This window comes from Oncorhynchus gorbuscha, unplaced genomic scaffold, assembly GCF_021184085.1.
Source record: "Oncorhynchus gorbuscha isolate QuinsamMale2020 ecotype Even-year unplaced genomic scaffold, OgorEven_v1.0 Un_scaffold_3785, whole genome shotgun sequence".
In the NCBI taxonomy this organism is placed as follows: Eukaryota; Metazoa; Chordata; class Actinopteri; order Salmoniformes; family Salmonidae; genus Oncorhynchus; species Oncorhynchus gorbuscha.
Window position 1 is genome coordinate 1 of NW_025747949.1, and position 21,880 is coordinate 21,880.

At 42.7% G+C, this 21,880-nt stretch overlaps 1 protein-coding gene across 8 annotated transcripts in view; it reads right to left on the reverse strand.

Annotated features, from left to right (window-relative positions):
* Window positions 1-227: 227 nt before the first annotated feature.
* LOC124028115 (ABC transporter G family member 23-like) overlaps window positions 228-21,880 on the reverse strand; it is a 40,634-nt gene continuing 18,981 nt past the window's right edge. For all 8 annotated transcript variants that reach the window (XM_046340260.1, XM_046340265.1, XM_046340262.1 and 5 more), the window contains 5 exons: window positions 9,063-9,137; window positions 3,508-3,688; window positions 3,174-3,270; window positions 2,710-2,878; window positions 228-344 (listed from right to left, as the gene is read on the reverse strand). In XM_046340260.1, the coding sequence (XP_046196216.1) occupies window positions 240-344; window positions 2,710-2,878; window positions 3,174-3,270; window positions 3,508-3,688; window positions 9,063-9,137 (627 nt within the window). In that variant the 3' untranslated portion in view covers window positions 228-239. The remainder of the gene's footprint in view (window positions 345-2,709; window positions 2,879-3,173; window positions 3,271-3,507; window positions 3,689-9,062; window positions 9,138-21,880) is intronic.

Genomic DNA, 21,880 nt, shown 5'->3' on the forward strand with positions numbered 1-21,880 from the left:
GAGAAGAGAACAGAAGAGAAGAGAGGAGAGGAGAAGAGAGGAGAAGAGAAGAGAAGAGAGGAGAAGAGAGAGAAGAGAAGAGAAGGAGGAGAAGAGAGGAGAAGAGAGGAGAAGAGAAGAGAAGAGAGGAGAAGAGAACAGAACAGAAGAGAAGAGAGGAGAAGAGAAGAGAAGAGAGAAGAACAGAAGAACAAGGTAAGAAGATGAGACTAGACTAGAGACAGGTCCAGAGGTAGGTCTCACCTCTTGGTCAGGTAGCTGGTAAAATTCTTTCCAAACCCGATGACGGCCCAGTACTCTCCGTTATAGGCCCCTGCAAAAGCCTCAGCATGGGACAGGTTCACCTAGGGCAGGGAGGGACAGGGGACACCATCAGTGACTATAGCTAGGTCTTAAATTACACCCTATTCCTCCATCTAGTGGACTAAGTCTGACCAGCAGGACAGTGTTACACCCTATTCCTCCATCTAGTGGACTAAGTCTGACCAGGAGGACAGTGTTACACCCTATTCCTCCATATAGTGGACTACTTCCCAGTGAGCAGGGTCCAATGCCTTTGTCCATTGATGTTGAAATTTGGTCCGTCTGCCCTGGCTTTGATTTCAACAACCACAGACAACGTTTTCTGGTCACCTCTGTACACGCCTCAATCTGGTCCCAATAAAGTATACTGTACAGCACTGCACTGTACTCTATTGTACTGTCCAAACTTGTGAAACAGACATTATGATTGGTTAAGATTTGGTCCGGTTCAGACCAATCAAATGTGGTTTTTATTTGGGGGCGGAGCTCATTAGAATAATGTTCATTTTCAGATTTACATTTTGGTAATTCAGCAGACGCTCTTATCCAGAGAGACTTTCAGTCAGAGCATTCAACTAAGGTACATAAACAATCACACATCACAGTCAAAGCAAGAAAAAATGCACCTTGTTTAAATAAAGGTTACATTTCTTTTTTTTAAGTCCTAAAGAGATTTACAAGGTTATCAAAACGTCACCCCAGGGTAAGAATACACGAAACACAGCCCTTATTCGAAGTGTTTCTAAAATCCACTATGGGAAAAATGAATGGTGGAAAAATGATTGGAACCATTTCCCTGTTTGACCGCTAGGTTTTATGGGTATTATGACTCATAATGTGGTACTCTATACATCTTTAGACGTAATTTTGCTCACGGGATTTTGACAAGGAGGACAGTGTGGTAGATACGCAAACTGTTTCGTCGTACTGTAATAACAAAACACACAATTCCTTTTAAAGGTGGATTATGGGAGTTGGCTCTGAAAGTGCTTTTGCTTGGCTTGTTTCTGTACAGCACGTACTGTAGGTCCTTCTGTAGCTCAGTTGGTAGAGCATGGCGCTTGTAACGCCAGGGTAGTGGGTTCCCAATCCCCGGGACCACCCATACGTAGAATGTCTGCACACATGACTGTAAGTCGAATTTGGATAAAACAACTGCTAAATGGCATATAATATATATATAACAAGTCCTTGGCTTGTTTCTGTACAGCACGTACTGTAATAACAAAACACACAAGTCCTTGGCTTGTTCCTGTACAGCACGTACTGTAATAACAAAACACACAAGTCCTTGGCTTGTTTCTGTACAGCACGTACTGTAATAACAAAACACACAAGTCCTTGGCTTGTTCCTGTACAGTGGGAAGACTAAATGATGATTAGGGGAACAAAAGCACACAAGTCCTTGGAGAGCGAGAGAGTGACAGAGGGACTGTAATAACAAAACACACAAGTCCTTGGCTTGTTCCTGTACAGCACGTACTGTAATAACAAAACACACAAGTCCTTGGCTTGTTCCTGTACAGCACGTACTGTAATAACAAAACACACAAGTCCTTGGCTTGTTCCTGTACAGCATATACTGTAACAAGTCCTTGGCTTGTTCCTGTACAACAACTTGTTCCTGTAATAACAAAACACACAAGTCCTTGGCTTGTTCCTGTACAGCACGTACTGTAATAACAAAACACACAAGTCCTTGGCTTGTTCTGTACAGCACGTACTGTAATAACAAAACACACAAGTTCTTGGCTTGTTCCTGTACAGACACACAGCACATGAACATGCTTTTGCTTGGCTTGTTCCTGTACAGACACACTGCACATGAACGTGCTTTTCCTTGGCTTGTTCCTGTACAGACACACAGCACATGAATGTGCTTTTCCTTGGCTTGTTCCTGTACAGACACTCAGCACATGAACGTGCTTTTCCTTGGCTTGTTCCTGTACAGACACACAGCACATGAACGTGCTTTTCCTTGGCTTGTTCCTGTACAGACACACAGCACATGAACGTGCTTTTCCTTGGCTTGTTCCTGTACAGACACACAGCACATGAATGTGCTTTTCCTTGGCTTGTTCCTGTACAGACACACAGCACATGCACGTGCTTTTGGAATGATAAAGAGCAGAGCAGAAGTGAAACCAGCTACCTAGAGGTAAACAGGGACTGAGTGTAGAGTGTAACTCTTCTTACTTCCTCTTTTAGGCCGTGCCCCTCCTCCACAACAAACTCTGTCTGACCCCTTAATACCGAACAAACAGACATTTAGTTTGCCTCCAGACTGAAACAGGGAGGGATTACCTGAACTTGTCCAATAAGAAACGCTTGTTTTTCCTTTTCCGTGGCAAAACGCTTTGCTACGGTATGCAATAATGAATGCCACCCAGTTGTTTGGTCCAGTACCTGTTGCACGCTGGAGTTGTCCAGGAAGGAGAGCAGGGATTGGCTATAGGAGCTGGAGGAGGTCTCATTGTTGACCACAGCCACCTGTATTTCTTTGGGGTCTCCTCCGATACACAGACACATCAGAGAGATCTGGATGACTGGCAGCAGGAACTGGAAACACAGGGACCTGGACAGATACCAGACAAGGGGGCAAATACTATTGGAAATCTTTCATTCTCATTCTACTACTACTCCTCTTCGTCATCATCCTCTGCCTCCTCCTCATCATCATCCTCACCACCACCATCATTATAATCGTTATCATCCTCATAAACACCATCACCCTTCATCATCATCACCACTACCATTAGCACTACCACCCTTCATCTACTCCCTCCACAACCACCATCACCCCCCTTAATCATCACCACCACCACCAAAATCACTATCATCATCACTACCACCACCATCATCATCCTCACCCTGGCATTCTCTTCATCCGCACCGTGGTCTTGATAATCAGAGCTGCGATGTTCCTCCACTTTGGCATCACATGCCTGACTCGTACCTTCCAGTCCGCTACACACACACACACACACACACACACACACACACACACACACACACACACACACACACACACACACACACACACACACACACACACACACACACACACACACACACACACGCACACGCACACGCACACAGTTTAAGCAGCAATGTTCAGCAATATTCGTCTACAGTGTAGTGTCCATACAACCCTACATTTACCTGAGTATATACAGTGTTGTGTCCATACAACCCTACATTTACCTGAGTATTTGGGCAGCTCTTCTACTGGTCCCGATCCGGCTCCCAGGATTGGTAGACTCTCGTCCCGGCCGCTCTCGAATGATTGGCTGCTCTCTAGGACCCCGCCCAGAGGGGAGGTGCTGTGTTTGGAGTCCACCTGGTCTGAGGTCTCACACAGCTGCAGGAAGGCTTTCTCCAGGGTCTGCAGTGGGTGGATGGGGCAGTAGAGGAGATAGACAACACAGTCACTTGAACACACAGATAACACAGTCAAGGGTTTATATGATCAGTGGTCAACACAGAAAGCAGTCAACACAGAAAGCAGTCAACACAGTCAGACGTCTCACATAGCTGTAGGAGTCAGTGGGTGGGTGGTAGGAGGAAATAGGGTCAATGTAGGGCAACTGTTAGCAGGACTGTTGTCTAGTGGTGATAAAGGGTTACTGTTAACAGGACTGTTGTCTAGTGGTGATAAAGGGTTACTGTTAACAGGACTGTTATCTAGTGGTGATAAAGGGTTACTGTTGTCTAGTGGTGATAAAGGGTTACTGTTAACAGGACTGTTGTCTAGTGGTGATAAAGGGTTACTGTTAGCAGGACTGTTGTCTAGTGGTGATAAAGAGTTACTGTTAACAGGACTGTTGTCTAGTGGTGATAAAGGGTTACTGTTGTCTAGTGGTGATAAAGGGTTACTGTTAACAGGACTGTTGTCTAGTGGTGATAAAGGGTTACTGTTAACAGGACTGTTATCTAGTGGTGATAAAGGGTTACTGTTGTCTAGTGGTGATAAAGGGTTACTGTTAACAGGACTGTTGTCTAGTGGTGATAAAGGGTTACTGTTAGCAGGACTGTTGTCTAGTGGGGATAAAGAGTTACTGTTAACAGGACTGTTGTCTAGTGGTGATAAAGAGTTACTGTTAACAGGACTGTTGTCTAGTGGTGATAAAGGGTTACTGTTAACAGGACTGTTGTCTAGTGGTGATAAAGGGTTACTGTTAGCAGGACTGTTGTGTAGTGGTGATAAAGGGTTACTGTTAACAGGACTGTTGTGTAGTGGTGATAAAGAGTTACTGTTGTCTAGTGGTGATAAAGGGTTACTGTTAGCAGGACTGTTGTCTAGTGGTGATAAAGAGTTACTGTTGTCTAGTGGTGATAAAGAGTTACTGTTAACAGGACTGTTGCCTAGTGGTGATAAAGGGTTACTGTTAACAGGACTGTTGTCTAGTGGTGATAAAGAGTTACTGTTAACAGGACTGTTGTCTAGTGGTGATAAAGGGTTACTGTTAACAGGACTGTTGTCTAGTGGTGATAAAGAGTTACTGTTAGCAGGACTGTTGTCTAGTGGTGATAAAGGGTTACTGTTGTCTAGTGGTGATAAAGGGTTACTGTTGTGTAGTGGTGATAAAGGGTTACTGTTATCTAGTGGTGATAAAGAGTTACTGTTAACAGGACTGTTGTCTAGTGGTGATAAAGAGTTACTGTTGTCTAGTGGTGATAAAGGGTTACTGTTGTCTAGTGGTGATAAAGGGTTACTGTTAACAGGACTGTTGTCTAGTGGTGATAAAGGGTTACTGTTAACAGGACTGTTGTCTAGTGGTGATAAAGGGTTACTGTTAACAGGACTGTTGTCTAGTGGTGATAAAGGGTTACTGTTAACAGGACTGTTGTCTAGTGGTGATAAAGGGTTACTGTTAACAGGACTGTTATCTAGTGGTGATAAAGAGTTACTGTTAACAGGACTGTTGTCTAGTGGTGATAAAGGGTTACTGTTGTCTAGTGGTGATAAAGGGTTACTGTTAACAGGACTGTTGTCTAGTGGTGATAAAGGGTTACTGTTAACAGGACTGTTATCTAGTGGTGATAAAGGGTTACTGTTGTCTAGTGGTGATAAAGGGTTACTGTTAACAGGACTGTTATCTAGTGGTGATAAAGGGTTACTGTTAACAGGACTGTTGTCTAGTGGTGATAAAGAGTTACTGTTAACAGGACTGTTGTCTAGTGGTGATAAAGGGTTACTGTTAACAGGACTGTTGTGTAGTGGTGATAAAGAGTTACTGTTGTCTAGTGGTGATAAAGGGTTACTGTTAGCAGGACTGTTGTCTAGTGGTGATAAAGAGTTACTGTTGTCTAGTGGTGATAAAGAGTTACTGTTAACAGGACTGTTGTCTAGTGGTGATAAAGGGTTACTGTTAACAGGACTGTTGTCTAGTGGTGATAAAGAGTTACTGTTAACAGGACTGTTGTCTAGTGGTGATAAAGAGTTACTGTTAACAGGACTGTTGTCTAGTGGTGATAAAGGGTTACTGTTGTCTAGTGGTGATAAAGGGTTACTGTTGTCTAGTGGTGATAAAGGGTTACTGTTGTCTAGTGGTGATAAAGAGTTACTGTTGTCTAGTGGTGATAAAGGGTTACTGTTAACAGGACTGTTGTCTAGTGGTGATAAAGAGTTACTGTTAACAGGACTGTTGTCTAGTGGTGATAAAGAGTTACTGTTAACAGGACTGTTGTCTAGTGGTGATAAAGGGTTACTGTTGTCTAGTGGTGATAAAGGGTTACTGTTGTCTAGTGGTGATAAAGAGTTACTGTTGTCTAGTGGTGATAAAGGGTTACTGTTAACAGGACTGTTGTCTAGCGGTGATAAAGAGTTACTGTTAACAGGACTGTTGTCTAGTGGTGATAAAGAGTTACTGTTAACAGGACTGTTGTCTAGTGGTGATAAAGGGTTACTGTTAACAGGACTGTTGTCTAGTGGTGATAAAGAGTTACTGTTGTCTAGTGGTGATAAAGAGTTACTGTTAACAGGACTGTTGTCTAGTGGTGATAAAGGGTTACTGTTGTCTAGTGGTGATAAAGGGTTACTGTTAACAGGACTGTTGTCTAGTGGTGATAAAGGGTTACTGTTAACAGGACTGTTGTCTAGTGGTGATAAAGAGTTACTGTTAACAGGACTGTTGTCTAGTGGTGATAAAGGGTTACTGTTGTCTAGTGGTGATAAAGGGTTACTGTTAGCAGGACTGTTGTGTAGTGGTGATAAAGGGTTACTGTTAACAGGACTGTTGTGTAGTGGTGATAAAGAGTTACTGTTGTCTAGTGGTGATAAAGGGTTACTGTTAGCAGGACTGTTGTCTAGTGGTGATAAAGAGTTACTGTTGTCTAGTGGTGATAAAGAGTTACTGTTAACAGGACTGTTGCCTAGTGGTGATAAAGGGTTACTGTTAACAGGACTGTTGTCTAGTGGTGATAAAGAGTTACTGTTAACAGGACTGTTGTCTAGTGGTGATAAAGGGTTACTGTTAACAGGACTGTTGTCTAGTGGTGATAAAGAGTTACTGTTAGCAGGACTGTTGTCTAGTGGTGATAAAGGGTTACTGTTGTCTAGTGGTGATAAAGGGTTACTGTTGTGTAGTGGTGATAAAGGGTTACTGTTATCTAGTGGTGATAAAGAGTTACTGTTAACAGGACTGTTGTCTAGTGGTGATAAAGAGTTACTGTTGTCTAGTGGTGATAAAGGGTTACTGTTGTCTAGTGGTGATAAAGGGTTACTGTTAACAGGACTGTTGTCTAGTGGTGATAAAGGGTTACTGTTAACAGGACTGTTGTCTAGTGGTGATAAAGGGTTACTGTTAACAGGACTGTTGTCTAGTGGTGATAAAGGGTTACTGTTAACAGGACTGTTGTCTAGTGGTGATAAAGGGTTACTGTTAACATGACTGTTATCTAGTGGTGATAAAGAGTTACTGTTAACAGGACTGTTGTCTAGTGGTGATAAAGGGTTACTGTTGTCTAGTGGTGATAAAGGGTTACTGTTAACAGGACTGTTGTCTAGTGGTGATAAAGGGTTACTGTTAACAGGACTGTTATCTAGTGGTGATAAAGGGTTACTGTTGTCTAGTGGTGATAAAGGGTTACTGTTAACAGGACTGTTATCTAGTGGTGATAAAGGGTTACTGTTAACAGGACTGTTGTCTAGTGGTGATAAAGAGTTACTGTTAACAGGACTGTTGTCTAGTGGTGATAAAGGGTTACTGTTAACAGGACTGTTGTCTAGTGGTGATAAAGGGTTACTGTTAGCAGGACTGTTGTGTAGTGGTGATAAAGGGTTACTGTTAACAGGACTGTTGTGTAGTGGTGATAAAGAGTTACTGTTGTCTAGTGGTGATAAAGGGTTACTGTTAGCAGGACTGTTGTCTAGTGGTGATAAAGAGTTACTGTTGTCTAGTGGTGATAAAGAGTTACTGTTAACAGGACTGTTGTCTAGTGGTGATAAAGGGTTACTGTTAACAGGACTGTTGTCTAGTGGTGATAAAGAGTTACTGTTAACAGGACTGTTGTCTAGTGGTGATAAAGAGTTACTGTTAACAGGACTGTTGTCTAGTGGTGATAAAGGGTTACTGTTGTCTAGTGGTGATAAAGGGTTACTGTTGTCTAGTGGTGATAAAGGGTTACTGTTGTCTAGTGGTGATAAAGAGTTACGGTTGTCTAGTGGTGATAAAGGGTTACTGTTAACAGGACTGTTGTCTAGTGGTGATAAAGAGTTACTGTTAACAGGACTGTTGTCTAGTGGTGATAAAGAGTTACTGTTAACAGGACTGTTGTCTAGTGGTGATAAAGGGTTACTGTTGTCTAGTGGTGATAAAGGGTTACTGTTGTCTAGTGGTGATAAAGAGTTACTGTTGTCTAGTGGTGATAAAGGGTTACTGTTAACAGGACTGTTGTCTAGCGGTGATAAAGAGTTACTGTTAACAGGACTGTTGTCTAGTGGTGATAAAGAGTTACTGTTAACAGGACTGTTGTCTAGTGGTGATAAAGGGTTACTGTTAACAGGACTGTTGTCTAGTGGTGATAAAGAGTTACTGTTGTCTAGTGGTGATAAAGAGTTACTGTTAACAGGACTGTTGTCTAGTGGTGATAAAGGGTTACTGTTGTCTAGTGGTGATAAAGGGTTACTGTTAACAGGACTGTTGTCTAGTGGTGATAAAGGGTTACTGTTAACAGGACTGTTGTCTAGTGGTGATAAAGAGTTACTGTTAACAGGACTGTTGTCTAGTGGTGATAAAGGGTTACTGTTAGCAGGACTGTTGTCTAGTGGTGATAAAGGGTTACTGTTAGCAGGACTGTTGTCTAGTGGTGATAAAGGGTTACTGTTAACAGGACTGTTGTCTAGTGGTGATAAAGGGTTACTGTTAACAGGACTGTTGTCTAGTGGTGATAAAGGGTTACTGTTAGCAAACCCAAAAAATAAACTGGACACTAAGGCAACAGTCAAAAGTTAAAATGCCAACAAACATGCTAGACTTCAACACTGATAGATGTTAATTCTATTAGCAGTCCACTCCGTCAGCAGTCCACTCCGTCAGCAGTCCACTCCGTCAGCAGTCCACTCCGTCAGCAGTCCACTGTGTCAGCAGTCCACTCCGTCAGCAGTCCACTCCGTCAGCAGTCCACTCTGTCAGCAGTCCACTCCGTCAGCAGTCTAATCCGTCAGCAGTCTACTCTGTCAGCAGTCCACCCTGTCAGCAGTCTACTCCGTCAGCAGTCTACTCCGTCAGCAGTCCACTTTGTTGTAGGGTACTCACCGGTGCATTGTGCTGTTTCATCATGGTTTCTGGATGTCCCTCGGCCAACAGTCGGCCATTCCTCATCAGACCCACCTGGAGAGATAGAAAACAGCATGGTTATTTACAATGGAGTTGAGGAAGGAGGCGAGGAGAGAGGATGTGAGGAATCAAGGAAAGATTAAGAAATAGCCTTAGTCAAGAATGTTCCTGTAGGACAGGTCTTAGTGTGACAGGAGAGATATCTGCTCATGGTATAATTATATCACTAACGTCAGGTGGTGAAGGCTCAGGCCCAGTCATCATGTCACCTATGTCCTAGTTGGTTTGCTCTCTCTGTGAACACTGGAGCCGTGTAGCTACTGAGGGAGGGGCCTGATTCAGTCGTTGGAGTCATATCAAACATTGTGGAAAAAGTCACCACATTGGGTGATACATAACTTTCTCACTGTAAACTGAATAAAGAAATGATTCAAATAGTGGCTAGAGAGTAGCTATCCTCTATCAATCTTAGGTATTTGTTAATGTTGTTATCTGCATTGGGCCATTGACAAACTGATGACCAACAAGGTGTTTATAATGAAGCCATGAGTTCTTATGGATGAATATAACACAGAGGTAGAACTGTAGAGTAGAACACAGAGGTAGAACTGTAGAGTAGAACACAGAGGTAGAACTGTAGAGTAGAACACAGAGGTAGAACTGTAGAGTAGAACACAGAGGTTGAACTGTAGAGTAGAACACAGAGGTAGAACCGTAGAGTAGAACACAGAGGTTGAACTGTAGAGTAGAACACAGAGGTAGAACTGTAGAGTAGAACACAGAGGTAGAACTGTAGAGTAGAACACAGAGGTAGAACTGTAGAGTAGAACACAGAGGTAGAACTGTAGAGTAGAACACAGAGGTTGAACTGTAGAGTAGAACACAGAGGTAGAACTGTAGAGTAGAACACAGAGGTAGAACTGTAGAGTAGAACACAGAGGTAGAACTGTAGAGTAGAACACAGAGGTAGAACTGTAGAGTAGAACACAGAGGTAGAACTGTAGAGTAGAACACAGAGGTAGAACTGTAGACTAGAACACAGAGGTAGAACTGTAGAGTAGAACACAGAGGTAGAACTGTAGAGTAGAACACAGAGGTAGTACAATAGACTAGAACACAGAGGTAGAACTGTAGAGTAGAACACAGAGGTAGAACTGTAGAGTAGAACACAGAGGTAGAACTGTAGACTAGAACACAGAGGTAGAACTGTAGAGTAGAACACAGAGGTAGAACTGTAGACTAGAACACAGAGGTAGAACTGTAGAGTAGAACACAGAGGTAGAACTGTAGAGTAGAACACAGAGGTAGTACAATAGACTAGAACACAGAGGTAGAACTGTAGACTAGAACACAGAGGTAGTACTGTAGAGTAGAACACAGAGGTAGAACTGTAGAGTAGAACACAGAGGTAGAACTGTAGACTAGAACACAGAGGTAGAACTGTAGACTAGAACACAGAGGTAGAACTGTAGACTAGAACACAGAGGTAGAACTGTAGACTAGAACACAGAGGTAGTACTGAAGAGTAGAACACAGAGGTAGAACTGTAGACTAGAACACAGAGGTAGAACTGTAGAGTAGAACACAGAGGTAGAACTGTAGAGTAGAACACAGAGGTAGTACTGTAGACTAGAACACAGAGGTTGAACTGTAGAGTAGAACACAGAGGTTGAACTGTAGAGTAGAACACAGAGGTTGAACTGTAGACTAGAACACAGAGGTTGAACTGTAGACTAGAACACAGAGGTAGAACTGTAGACTAGAACACAGAGGTAGAACTGTAGAGTAGAACACAGAGGTAGAACTGTAGACTAGAACACAGAGGTTGAACTGTAGACTAGAACACAGAGGTAGAACTGTAGACTAGAACACAGAGGTAGAACTGTAGACTAGAACACAGAGGTAGAACTGTAGAGTAGAACACAGAGGTAGAACTGTAGACTAGAACACAGAGGTAGAACTGTAGAGTAGAACACAGAGGTAGAACTGTAGACTAGAACACAGAGGTAGTACTGTAGACTAGAACACAGAGGTAGTACTGAAGAGTAGAACACAGAGGTAGAACTGTAGACTAGAACACAGAGGTAGTACTGTAGAGTAGAACACAGAGGTAGAACTGTGCACTAGAACACAGAGGTAGAACTGTAGAGTAGAACACAGAGGTAGAACTGTGCACTAGAACACAGAGGTAGAACTGTAGACTAGAACACAGAGGTAGAACTGTAGACTAGAACACAGAGGTAGAACTGTAGACTAGAACACAGAGGTAGAACTGTAGACTAGAACACAGAGGTAGAACTGTAGACTAGAACACAGAGGTAGAACTGTAGACTAGAACACAGAGGTAGAACTGTAGACTAGAACACAGAGGTAGAACTGTAGTCTAGAACACAGAGGTAGAACTGTAGACTAGAACACAGAGGTAGAACTGTAGACTAGAACAGAGGTAGAACTGTAGACTAGAACACAGAGAACTGTAGTTGTAACTGTAGACTAGAACCCAGAGGTAGAACTGTAGACTAGAACACAGAGGTAGAACTGTAGACTAGAACACAGAGGTAGAACTGTAGACTAGAACACAGAGGTAGTACTGAAGAGTAGAACACAGAGGTAGAACTGTAGACTAGAACACACTGTGGTAATAGAATGTGCCCTAAATACAGTCTGAATACATTACACAGGTGGTACAAGGAACCACTGTGTCCCAAATGGCACCCTATTCCCTATTTCGTGCACTACTTTTAACCTGAGCCTTATGGGTCCTGGTAGAAAGTAGTGCACTATAATAATAATAATGATATGGTGCCATTTGGAACATAGAGAGTCTTATCAGTGTGTTTCCAGTCAGATCTGTGTTGAGTGTGAGAAGCTAAATGCAGAATACAGTACTATGCACTTCACACTACTACTTTAGTGGTTCAGCAGGACAATGCAACTGGCTACAATAGAGAAGTGAGAACTGATCCATCTCTCTGGTTAACAACATCTGCTAAATTACTCAGATGTAAATGTCTGTCTGGTAATAGGTGGTAATAGGTTAAATGTCTGTCTCATGGTAATAGGTCAGAGGGGAGGGAATACAGTAGGCAGAAGTTGTCTAAATGTCTGTCTCGTGGTAATAGGTTAGAGGGGAGGGAATACAGTAGGTAGAAGTTGTCTAAATGTCTGTCTCATGGTAATAGGTCAGAGGGGATGGAATACAGTAGGCAGAAGTTGTCTAAATGTCTGTCTCGTGGTAATAGGTTAGAGGGAATACAGTAGGCAGAAGTTGTCTAAATGTCTGTCTCGTGGTAATAGGTTAGAGGGGATGGAATACAGTAGGCAGAAGTTGTCTAAATGTCTGTCTCGTGGTAATAGGTCAGAGGGAATACAGTAGGCAGAAGTTGTCTAAATGTCTGTCTCGTGGTAATATGTCAGAGGGAATACAGTAGGCAGAACTTGTCTAAATGTCTGTCTCGTGGTAATAGGTTAGAGGGGATGGAATATAGTAGGCAGAAGTTGTCTAAATGTCTGTCTCGTGGTAATAGGTCAGAGGGAATACAGTAGGCAGAAGTTGTCTAAATGTCTGTCTCGTGGTAATAGGTTAGAGGGAATACAGTAGGCAGAAGTTGTCTAAATGTCTGTCTCGTGGTAATAGGTTAGAGGGAATACAGTAGGTAGAAGTTGTCTAAATGTCTGTCTCGTGGTAATAGGTCAGAGGGAATACAGTAGGCAGAAGTTGTCTAAATGTCTGTCTCGTGGTAATAGGTCAGAGGGAATACAGTAGGCAGAAGTTGTCTAAATGTCTGTCTCGTGGTAATAGGTTAGAGGGAATACAGTAGGCAGAAGTTGTCTAAATGTCTGTCTCATGGTAATAGGTCAGAGGGAATACAGTAGGCAGAAGTTGTCTAAATGTCTGTCTCGTGGTAATAGGTTAGAGGGAATACAGTAGGCAGAAGTTGTCTAAATGTCTGTCTCTTAGATCTGTATTGTAAAGGACATCTATTACGCGTACCAAGAGGCACCCTATTCCCTATTTAGTGCATTACTTTTGACCAGGGCCCATTGAGGCAAATAACCAGATATACTGTGAAGACTTTCTCCTTTGGTTTTCTGTACATATTCACATCAGTTATTTACAGACAATCTACTGTATATTCTTACTGTATGTTTTTTTTTCATCTTCTTATGAATCAGCTTACGAATCTGTTCATAAAATCTGCTCATGAATCTGCTCATGAAATCTGTTCACGAAATCTATTCACGAAATCTGTTCATGAATCTGCTCATGAAATCTGTTCATGAATCTGTTCATGAATCAGTTTACGAATCAGTTCATGAAATCTGCTCATGAATCTGCTCATGAAATCTGTTCATAAAATCTGCTCATGAATCTGCTCATGAAATCTGTTCACGAAATCTATTCACGAAATCTGTTCATGAATCTGCTCATGAATTTGTTCATGAATCTGTTAAGAATACAATATGAGCAAGCATATGGATCTTAAACAACCACTTTACTCAAATGAAGCTCTAAGCAGATATGAACAAATAAGGCATGTAAATACTGTAGTATTCAGTACTGTAGTTCATGGTCTATGTGGTACAGGACCAAAACATCCCTCAGTACTGTAGTTCATGTGGTACAGGACCAAAACATCCCCTCAGTACTGTAGTTCATGGTCTATGTGGTACAGGACCAAAACATCCCTCAGTACTGTAGTTCATGGTCTATGTGGTACAGGACCAAAACATCCCTCAGTACTGTAGTTCATGGTCTATGTGGTACAGGACCAAATAATCTCTCAGTACTGTAGTTCATGGTCTATGTGGTACAGGACCAAAACATCCCCTCAGTACTGTAGTTCATGGTCTATGTGGTACAGGACCAAATAATCTCTCAGTACTGTAGTTCATGTGGTACAGGACCAAATAATCTCTCAGTACTGTAGTTCATGGTCTATGTGGTACAGGACCAAAACATCCCCTCAGTACTGTAGTTCATGGTCTATGTGGTACAGGACCAAATAATCTCTCAGTACTGTAGTTCATGTGGTACAGGACCAAATAATCTCTCAGTACTGTAGTTCATAGTCCTATGTGGTACAGGACCAAATAATCTCTCAGTACTGTAGTTCATGGTCTACGTGGTACAGGACCAAAACATCCCTCAGTACAGTAGTTCATGGTCTATGTGGTACAGGACCAAAACATCCCCTCAGTACTGTAGTTTATGGTCTATGTGGTACAGGACCAAAACATCCCCTCAGTACTGTAGTTTATGGTCTATGTGGTACAGGACCAAATAATCTCTCAGTACTGTAGTTCATGGTCTACGTGGTACAGGACCAAAACATCCCTCAGTACAGTAGTTCATGGTCTATGTGGTACAGGACCAAAACATCCCCTCAGTACTGTAGTTTATGGTCTATGTGGTACAGGACAAAACATCCCTCAGTACTGTAGTTCATGTGGTACAGGACCAAAACATCCCCTCAGTACAGTAGTTCATGGTCTATGTGGTACAGGACCAAAACATCCCTCAGTACTGTAGTTCATGGTCTATGTGGTACAGGACCAAAAATCTCTCAGTACTGTAGTTCATGGTCTACGTGGTACAGGACCAAAACATCCCTCAGTACTGTAGTTCATGGTCTATGTGGTACAGGACCAAAACATCCCTCAGTACAGTAGTTCATGGTCTATGTGGTACAGGACCAAATAATCTCTCAGTACTGTAGTTCATGGTCTATGTGGTACAGGACCAAATAATCTCTCAGTACTGTAGTTCATGGTCTATGTGGTACAGGACCAAATAATCTCTCAGTACTGTAGTTCATGGTCTACGTGGTACAGGACCAAAACATCCCTCAGTACTGTAGTTCATGTGGTACAGGACCAAAACATCCCTCAGTACTGTAGTTCATGTGGTACAGGACCAAAACATCCCTCAGTACTGTAGTTCATGTGGTACAGGACCAAAACATCCCTCAGTACTGTAGTTCATGTGGTACAGGACCAAAACATCTCCTCAGTACTGTAGTTCATGTGGTACAGGACCAAAACATCCCTCAGTACTGTAGTTCATGTGGTACAGGACCAAAACATCCCTCAGTACTGTAGTTCATGTGGTACAGGACCAAAACATCTCCTCAGTACTGTAGTTCATGTGGTACAGGACCAAAACATCCCTCAGTACTGTAGTTCATGTGGTACAGGACCAAAACATCCCTCAGTACTGTAGTTCATGTGGTACAGGACCAAAACATCCCTCAGTACTGTAGTTCATGTGGTACAGGACCAAAACATCTCCTCAGTACTGTAGTTCATGTGGTACAGGACCAAAACATCTCCTCAGTACTGTATCTGTTCATGTGGTACAGGACCAAAACATCCCTCAGTACTGTAGTTCATGTGGTACAGGACCAAAACATCCCTCAGTACTGTAGTTCATGTGGTACAGGACCAAAACATCCCTCAGTACTGTAGTTCATGTGGTACAGGACCAAAACATCCCTCAGTACTGTAGTTCATGTGGTACAGGACCAAAACATCCCTCAGTACTGTAGTTCATGTGGTACAGGACCAAAACATCCCTCAGTACTGTAGTTCATGTGGTACAGGACCTAAACATCCCTCAGTACTGTAGTTCATGTGGTACAGGACCAAAACATCCCTCAGTACTTTAGTTCATGTGGTACAGGACCAAAACATCTCCTCAGTACTGTAGTTCATGTGGTACAGGACCAAAACATCCCTCAGTACTGTAGTTCATGTGGTACAGGACCAAAACATCCCTCAGTACTGTAGTTCATGTGGTACAGGACCAAAACATCTCCTCAGTACTGTAGTTCATGTGGTACAGGACCAAAACATCCCTCAGTACTGTAGTTCATGTGGTACAGGACCAAAACATCCCTCAGTACTGTAGTTCATGTGGTACAGGACCAAAACATCCCTCAGTACCACATCCTTCATGTGGTACAGGACCAAAACATCCCCTCAGTACTGTAGTTCATGTGGTACAGGACCAAAACATCCCTCAGTACCACATCCTTCATGTGGTACAGGACCAAAACATCCCCTCAGTACTGTAGTTCATGTGGTACAGGACCAAAACATCCCTCAGTACTGTAGTTCATGTGGTACAGGACCAAAACATCTCCTCAGTACTGTAGTTCATGTGGTACAGGACCAAAACATCTCCTCAGTACTGTAGTTCATGTGGTACAGGACCAAAACATCTCCTCAGTACTGTAGTTCATGTGGTACAGGACCAAAACATCCCTCAGTACTGTAGTTCATGTGGTACAGGACCAACACATCCCTCAGTACTGTAGTTCATGTGGTACAGGACCAAAACATCCCTCAGTACTGTAGTTCATGTGGTACAGGACCAAAACATCCCTCAGTACTGTAGTTCATGTGGTACAGGACCAAAACATCTCCTCAGTACTGTAGTTCATGTGGTACAGGACCAAAACATCCCTCAGTACTGTAGTTCATGTGGTACAGGACCAAAACATCCCTCAGTACTGTAGTTCATGTGGTACAGGACCAAAACATCCCTCAGTACTGTAGTTCATGTGGTACAGGACCAAAACATCCCTCAGTACTGTAGTTCATGTGGTACAGGACCAAAACATCCCTCAGTACTGTAGTTCATGTGGTACAGGACCAAAACATCCCTCAGTACTGTAGTTCATGTGGTACAGGACCAAAACATCCCTCAGTACTGTAGTTCATGTGGTACAGGACCAAAACATCCCTCAGTACTGTAGTTCATGTGGTACAGGACCAAAACATCCCTCAGTACTGTAGTTCATGTGGTACAGGACCAAAACATCCCTCAGTACTGTAGTTCATGTGGTACAGGACCAACACATCCCTCAGTACTGTAGTTCATGTGGTACAGGACCAAAACATCCCTCAGTACTGTAGTTCATGTGGTACAGGACCAAAACATCCCTCAGTACCACATCCTTCATGTGGTACAGGACCAAAACATCTCCTCAGTACTGTAGTTCATGTGGTACAGGACCAAAACATCCCTCAGTACCACATCCTTCATGTGGTACAGGACCAAAACATCTCCTCAGTACTGTAGTTCATGTGGTACAGGACCAAAACATCTCCTCAGTACTGTAGTTCATGTGGTACAGGACCAAAACATCCCTCAGTACTGTAGTTCATGTGGTACAGGACCAAAACATCTCCTCAGTACTGTAGTTCATGTGGTACAGGACCAAAACATCCCCTCAGTACTGTAGTTCATGTGGTACAGGACCAAAACATCCCTCAGTACTGTAGTTCATGTGGTACAGGACCAACACATCCCTCAGTACTGTAGTTCATGTGGTACAGGACCAAAACATCTCCTCAGTACTGTAGTTCATGTGGTACAGGACCAAAACATCCCTCAGTACCACATCCTTCATGTGGTACAGGACCAAAACATCTCCTCAGTACTGTAGTTCATGTGGTACAGGACCAAAACATCTCCTCAGTACTGTAGTTCATGTGGTACAGGACCAAAACATCCCTCAGTAGTGTAGTTCATGTGGTACAGGACCAAAACATCTCCTCAGTACTGTAGTTCATGTGGTACAGGACCAAAACATCCCTCAGTAGTGTAGTTCATGTGGTACAGGACCAAAACATCCCTCAGTACTGTAGTTCATGTGGTACAGGACCAAAACATCTCCTCAGTACCACATCCTTCATGTGGTACAGGACCAAAACATCCCTCAGTACTGTAGTTCATGTGGTACAGGACCAAAACATCCCTCAGTACTGTAGTTCATGTGGTACAGGACCAAAACATCCCTCAGTACTGTAGTTCATGTGGTACAGGACCAAAACATCTCCTCAGTACCACATCCTTCATGTGGTACAGGACCAAAACATCCCTCAGTACTGTAGTTCATGTGGTACAGGACCAAAACATCCCTCAGTACTGTAGTTCATGTGGTACAGGACCAAAACATCCCTCAGTACTGTAGTTCATGTGGTACAGGACCAAAACATCCCTCAGTACTGTAGTTCATGTGGTACAGGACCAACACATCCCTCAGTACTGTAGTTCATGTGGTACAGGACCAAAACATCCCTCAGTACTGTAGTTCATGTGGTACAGGACCAAAACATCCCTCAGTACTGTAGTTCATGTGGTACAGGACCAACACATCCCTCAGTACTGTAGTTCATGTGGTACAGGACCAAAACATCCCTCAGTACTGTAGTTCATGTGGTACAGGACCAAAACATCCCTCAGTACTGTAGTTCATGTGGTACAGGACCAAAACATCCCTCAGTACTGTAGTTCATGTGGTACAGGACCAAAACATCCCTCAGAACCACATCCTTCATGTCTGTCCCCTTCACCACTTTTATCACATTTCATTTCCTCGCCGAGGAAAAAGGCTGCTCAGAAACAAACATCATCTCAGAGGAAAACCAGGAAAAAGGCTGCTCAGAAACAAACATCATCTCAGAGGAAAACCAGGAAAAAGGCTGCTCAGAAACAAACATCATCTCAGAGGAAAACCAGGAAAAAGGCTGCTCAGAAACAAACATCATCTCAGAGGAAAACCAGGAAAAAGGCTGCTCAGAAACAAACATCATCTCAGAGGAAAACCAGGAAAAAGGCTGCTCAGAAACAAACATCATCTCAGAGGAAAACCAGGAAAAAGGCTGCTCAGAAACAAACATCATCTCAGAGGAAAACCAGGAAAAAGGCTGCTCAGAAACAAACATCATCTCAGAGGAAAACCAGGAAAAAGGCTGCTCAGAAACAAACATCATCTCAGAGGAAAACCAGGAAAAAGGCTGCTCAGAAACAAACATCATCTCAGAGGAAAACCAGGAAAAAGGCTGCTCAGAAACAAACATCATCTCAGAGGAAAACCAGGAAAAAGGCTGCTCAGAAACAAACATCATCTCAGAGGAAAACCAGGAAAAAGGCTGCTCAGAAACAAACATCATCTCAGAGGAAAACCAGGAAAAAGGCTGCTCAGAAACAAACATCATCTCAGAGGAAAACCAGGAAAAAGGCTGCTCAGAAACAAACATCATCTCAGAGGAAAACCAGGAAAAAGGCTGCTCAGAAACAAACATCATCTCAGAGGAAAACCAGGAAAAAGGCTGCTCAGAAACAAACATCATCTCAGAGGAAAACCAGGAAAAAGGCTGCTCAGAAACAAACATCATCTCAGAGGAAAACCAGGAAAAAGGCTGCTCAGAAACAAACATCATCTCAGAGGAAAACCAGGAAAAAGGCAGAAACAAACATCATCTCAGAGGAAAACCAGGAAAAAGGCTGCTCAGAAACAAACATCATCTCAGAGGAAAACCAGGAAAAAGGCTGCTCAGAAACAAACATCATCTCAGAGGAAAACCAGGAAAAAGGCTGCTCAGAAACAAACATCATCTCAGAGGAAAACCAGGAAAAAGGCTGCTCAGAAACAAACATCATCTCAGAGGAAAACCAGGAAAAAGAAACAAACATCATCTCAGAGGAAAACCAGGAAAAAGGCTGCTCAGAAACAAACATCATCTCAGAGGAAAACCAGGAAAAAGGCTGCTCAGAAACAAACATCATCTCAGAGGAAAACCAGGAAAAAGGCTGCTCAGAAACAAACATCATCTCAGAGGAAAACCAGGAAAAAGGCTGCTCAGAAACAAACATCATCTCAGAGGAAAACCAGGAAAAAGGCTGCTCAGAAACAAACATCATCTCAGAAAACCAGGAAAAAGGCTGCTCAGAAACAAACATCATCTCAGAGAGGAAAAAAAACCAGGAAAACCAGGAAAAAGGCTGCTCAGAAACAAACATCATCTCAGGAGGGAAACAAAAATCTCAGGAAAACCAGGAAAAAGGCTGCTCAGAAACAAACATCATCTCAGAGGAAAACCAGGAAAAAGGCTGCTCAGAAACAAACATCATCTCAGAGGAAAACCAGGAAAAAGGCTGCTCAGAAACAAACATCATCTCAGAGGAAAACCAGGAAAAAGGCTGAAACAAACATCATCTCAGAAACAAACATCATCTCAGAGGAAAACCAGGAAAAAGGCTGCTCAGAAACAAACATCATCTCAGAGGAAAACCAGGAAAAAGGCTGCTAAACAAACATCATCTCAGAGGAAACAAAAACCAGGAAAAAGGCTGCTCAGAAACAAACATCATCTCAGAGGAAAACCAGGAAAAAGGCTGCTCAGAAACAAACATCATCTCAGAGGAAAACCAGGAAAAAGGCTGCTCAGAAACAAACATCATCTCAGAGGAAAACCAGGAAAAAGGCTGCTCAGAAACAAACATCATCTCAGAGGAAAACCAGGAAAAAGGCTGCTCAGAAACAAACATCATCTCAGAGGAAAACCAGGAAAAAGGCTGCTCAGAAACAAACATCATCTCAGAGGAAAACCAGGAAAAAGGCTGGAAACAAACATCATCTGCTCAGAAACAAACATCATCTCAGAGGAAAACCAGGAAAAAGGCTGCTCAGAAACAAACATCATCTCAGGAAAAAGGCTGCTCAGAAACAAACATCATCTCAGAGGAAAACCAGGAAAAAGGCTGCTCAGAAACAAACATCATCTCAGAGGAAAACCAGGAAAAAGGCTGCTCAGAAACAAACATCATCTCAGAGGAAAACCAGGAAAAAGGCTGCTCAGAAACAAACATCATCTCAGAGGAAAACCAGGAAAAAGGCTGCTCAGAAACAAACATCATCTCAGAGGAAAACCAGGAAAAAGGCTGCTCAGAAACAAACATCATCTCAGAGGAAAACCAGGAAAAAGGAAACAAACATCATCTCTGCTCAGAAACAAACATCATCTCAGAGGAAAACCAGGAAAAAGGCTGCTCAGAAACAAACATCATCTCAGAGGAAAACCAGGAAAAAGGCTGCTCAGAAACAAACATCATCTCAGAGGAAAACCAGGAAAAAGGCTGCTCAGAAACAAACATCATCTCAGAGGAAAACCAGGAAAAAGGCTGCTCAGAAACAAACATCATCTCAGAGGAAAACCAGGAAAAAGGCTGCTCAGAAACAAACATCATCTCAGAGGAAAACCAGGAAAAAATCAAGGAAAACCAGGAAAAAGGCTGCTCAGAAACAAACATCATCTCAGAGGAAAACCAGGAAAAAGGCTGCTCAGAAACAAACATCATCTCAGAGGAAAACCAGGAAAAAGGCTGCTCAGAAACAAACATCATCTCAGAGGAAAACCAGGAAAAAGGCTGCTCAGAAACAAAATCATCATCTCAGAAACAAACATCATCTCAGAGGAAAACCAGGAAAAAGGCTGCTCAGAAACAAACATCATCTCAGAGGAAAACCAGGAAAAAGGCTGCTCAGAAACAAACATCATCTCAGAGGAAAACCAGGAAAAAGGCTGCTCAGAAACAAACATCATCTCAGAGGAAAACCAGGAAAAAAGGCTGCTCAGAAACAAACATCATCTCAGAGGAAAACCAGGAAAAAGGCTGCTCAGAAACAAACATCATCTCAGAGGAAAACCAGGAAAAAGGCTGCTCAGAAACAAACATCATCTCAGAGGAAAACCAGGAAAAAGGCTGCTCAGAAACAAACATCATCTCAGAGGAAAACCAGGAAAAAGGCTGCTCAGAAACAAACATCATCTCAGAGGAAAACCAGGAAAAAGGCTGCTCAGAAACAAACATCATCTCAGAGGAAAACCAGGAAAAAGGCTGCTCAGAAACAAACATCATCTCAGAGGAAAACCAGGAAAAAGGCTGCTCAGAAACAAACATCATCTCAGAGGAAAACCAGGAAAAAGGCTGCTCAGAAACAAAC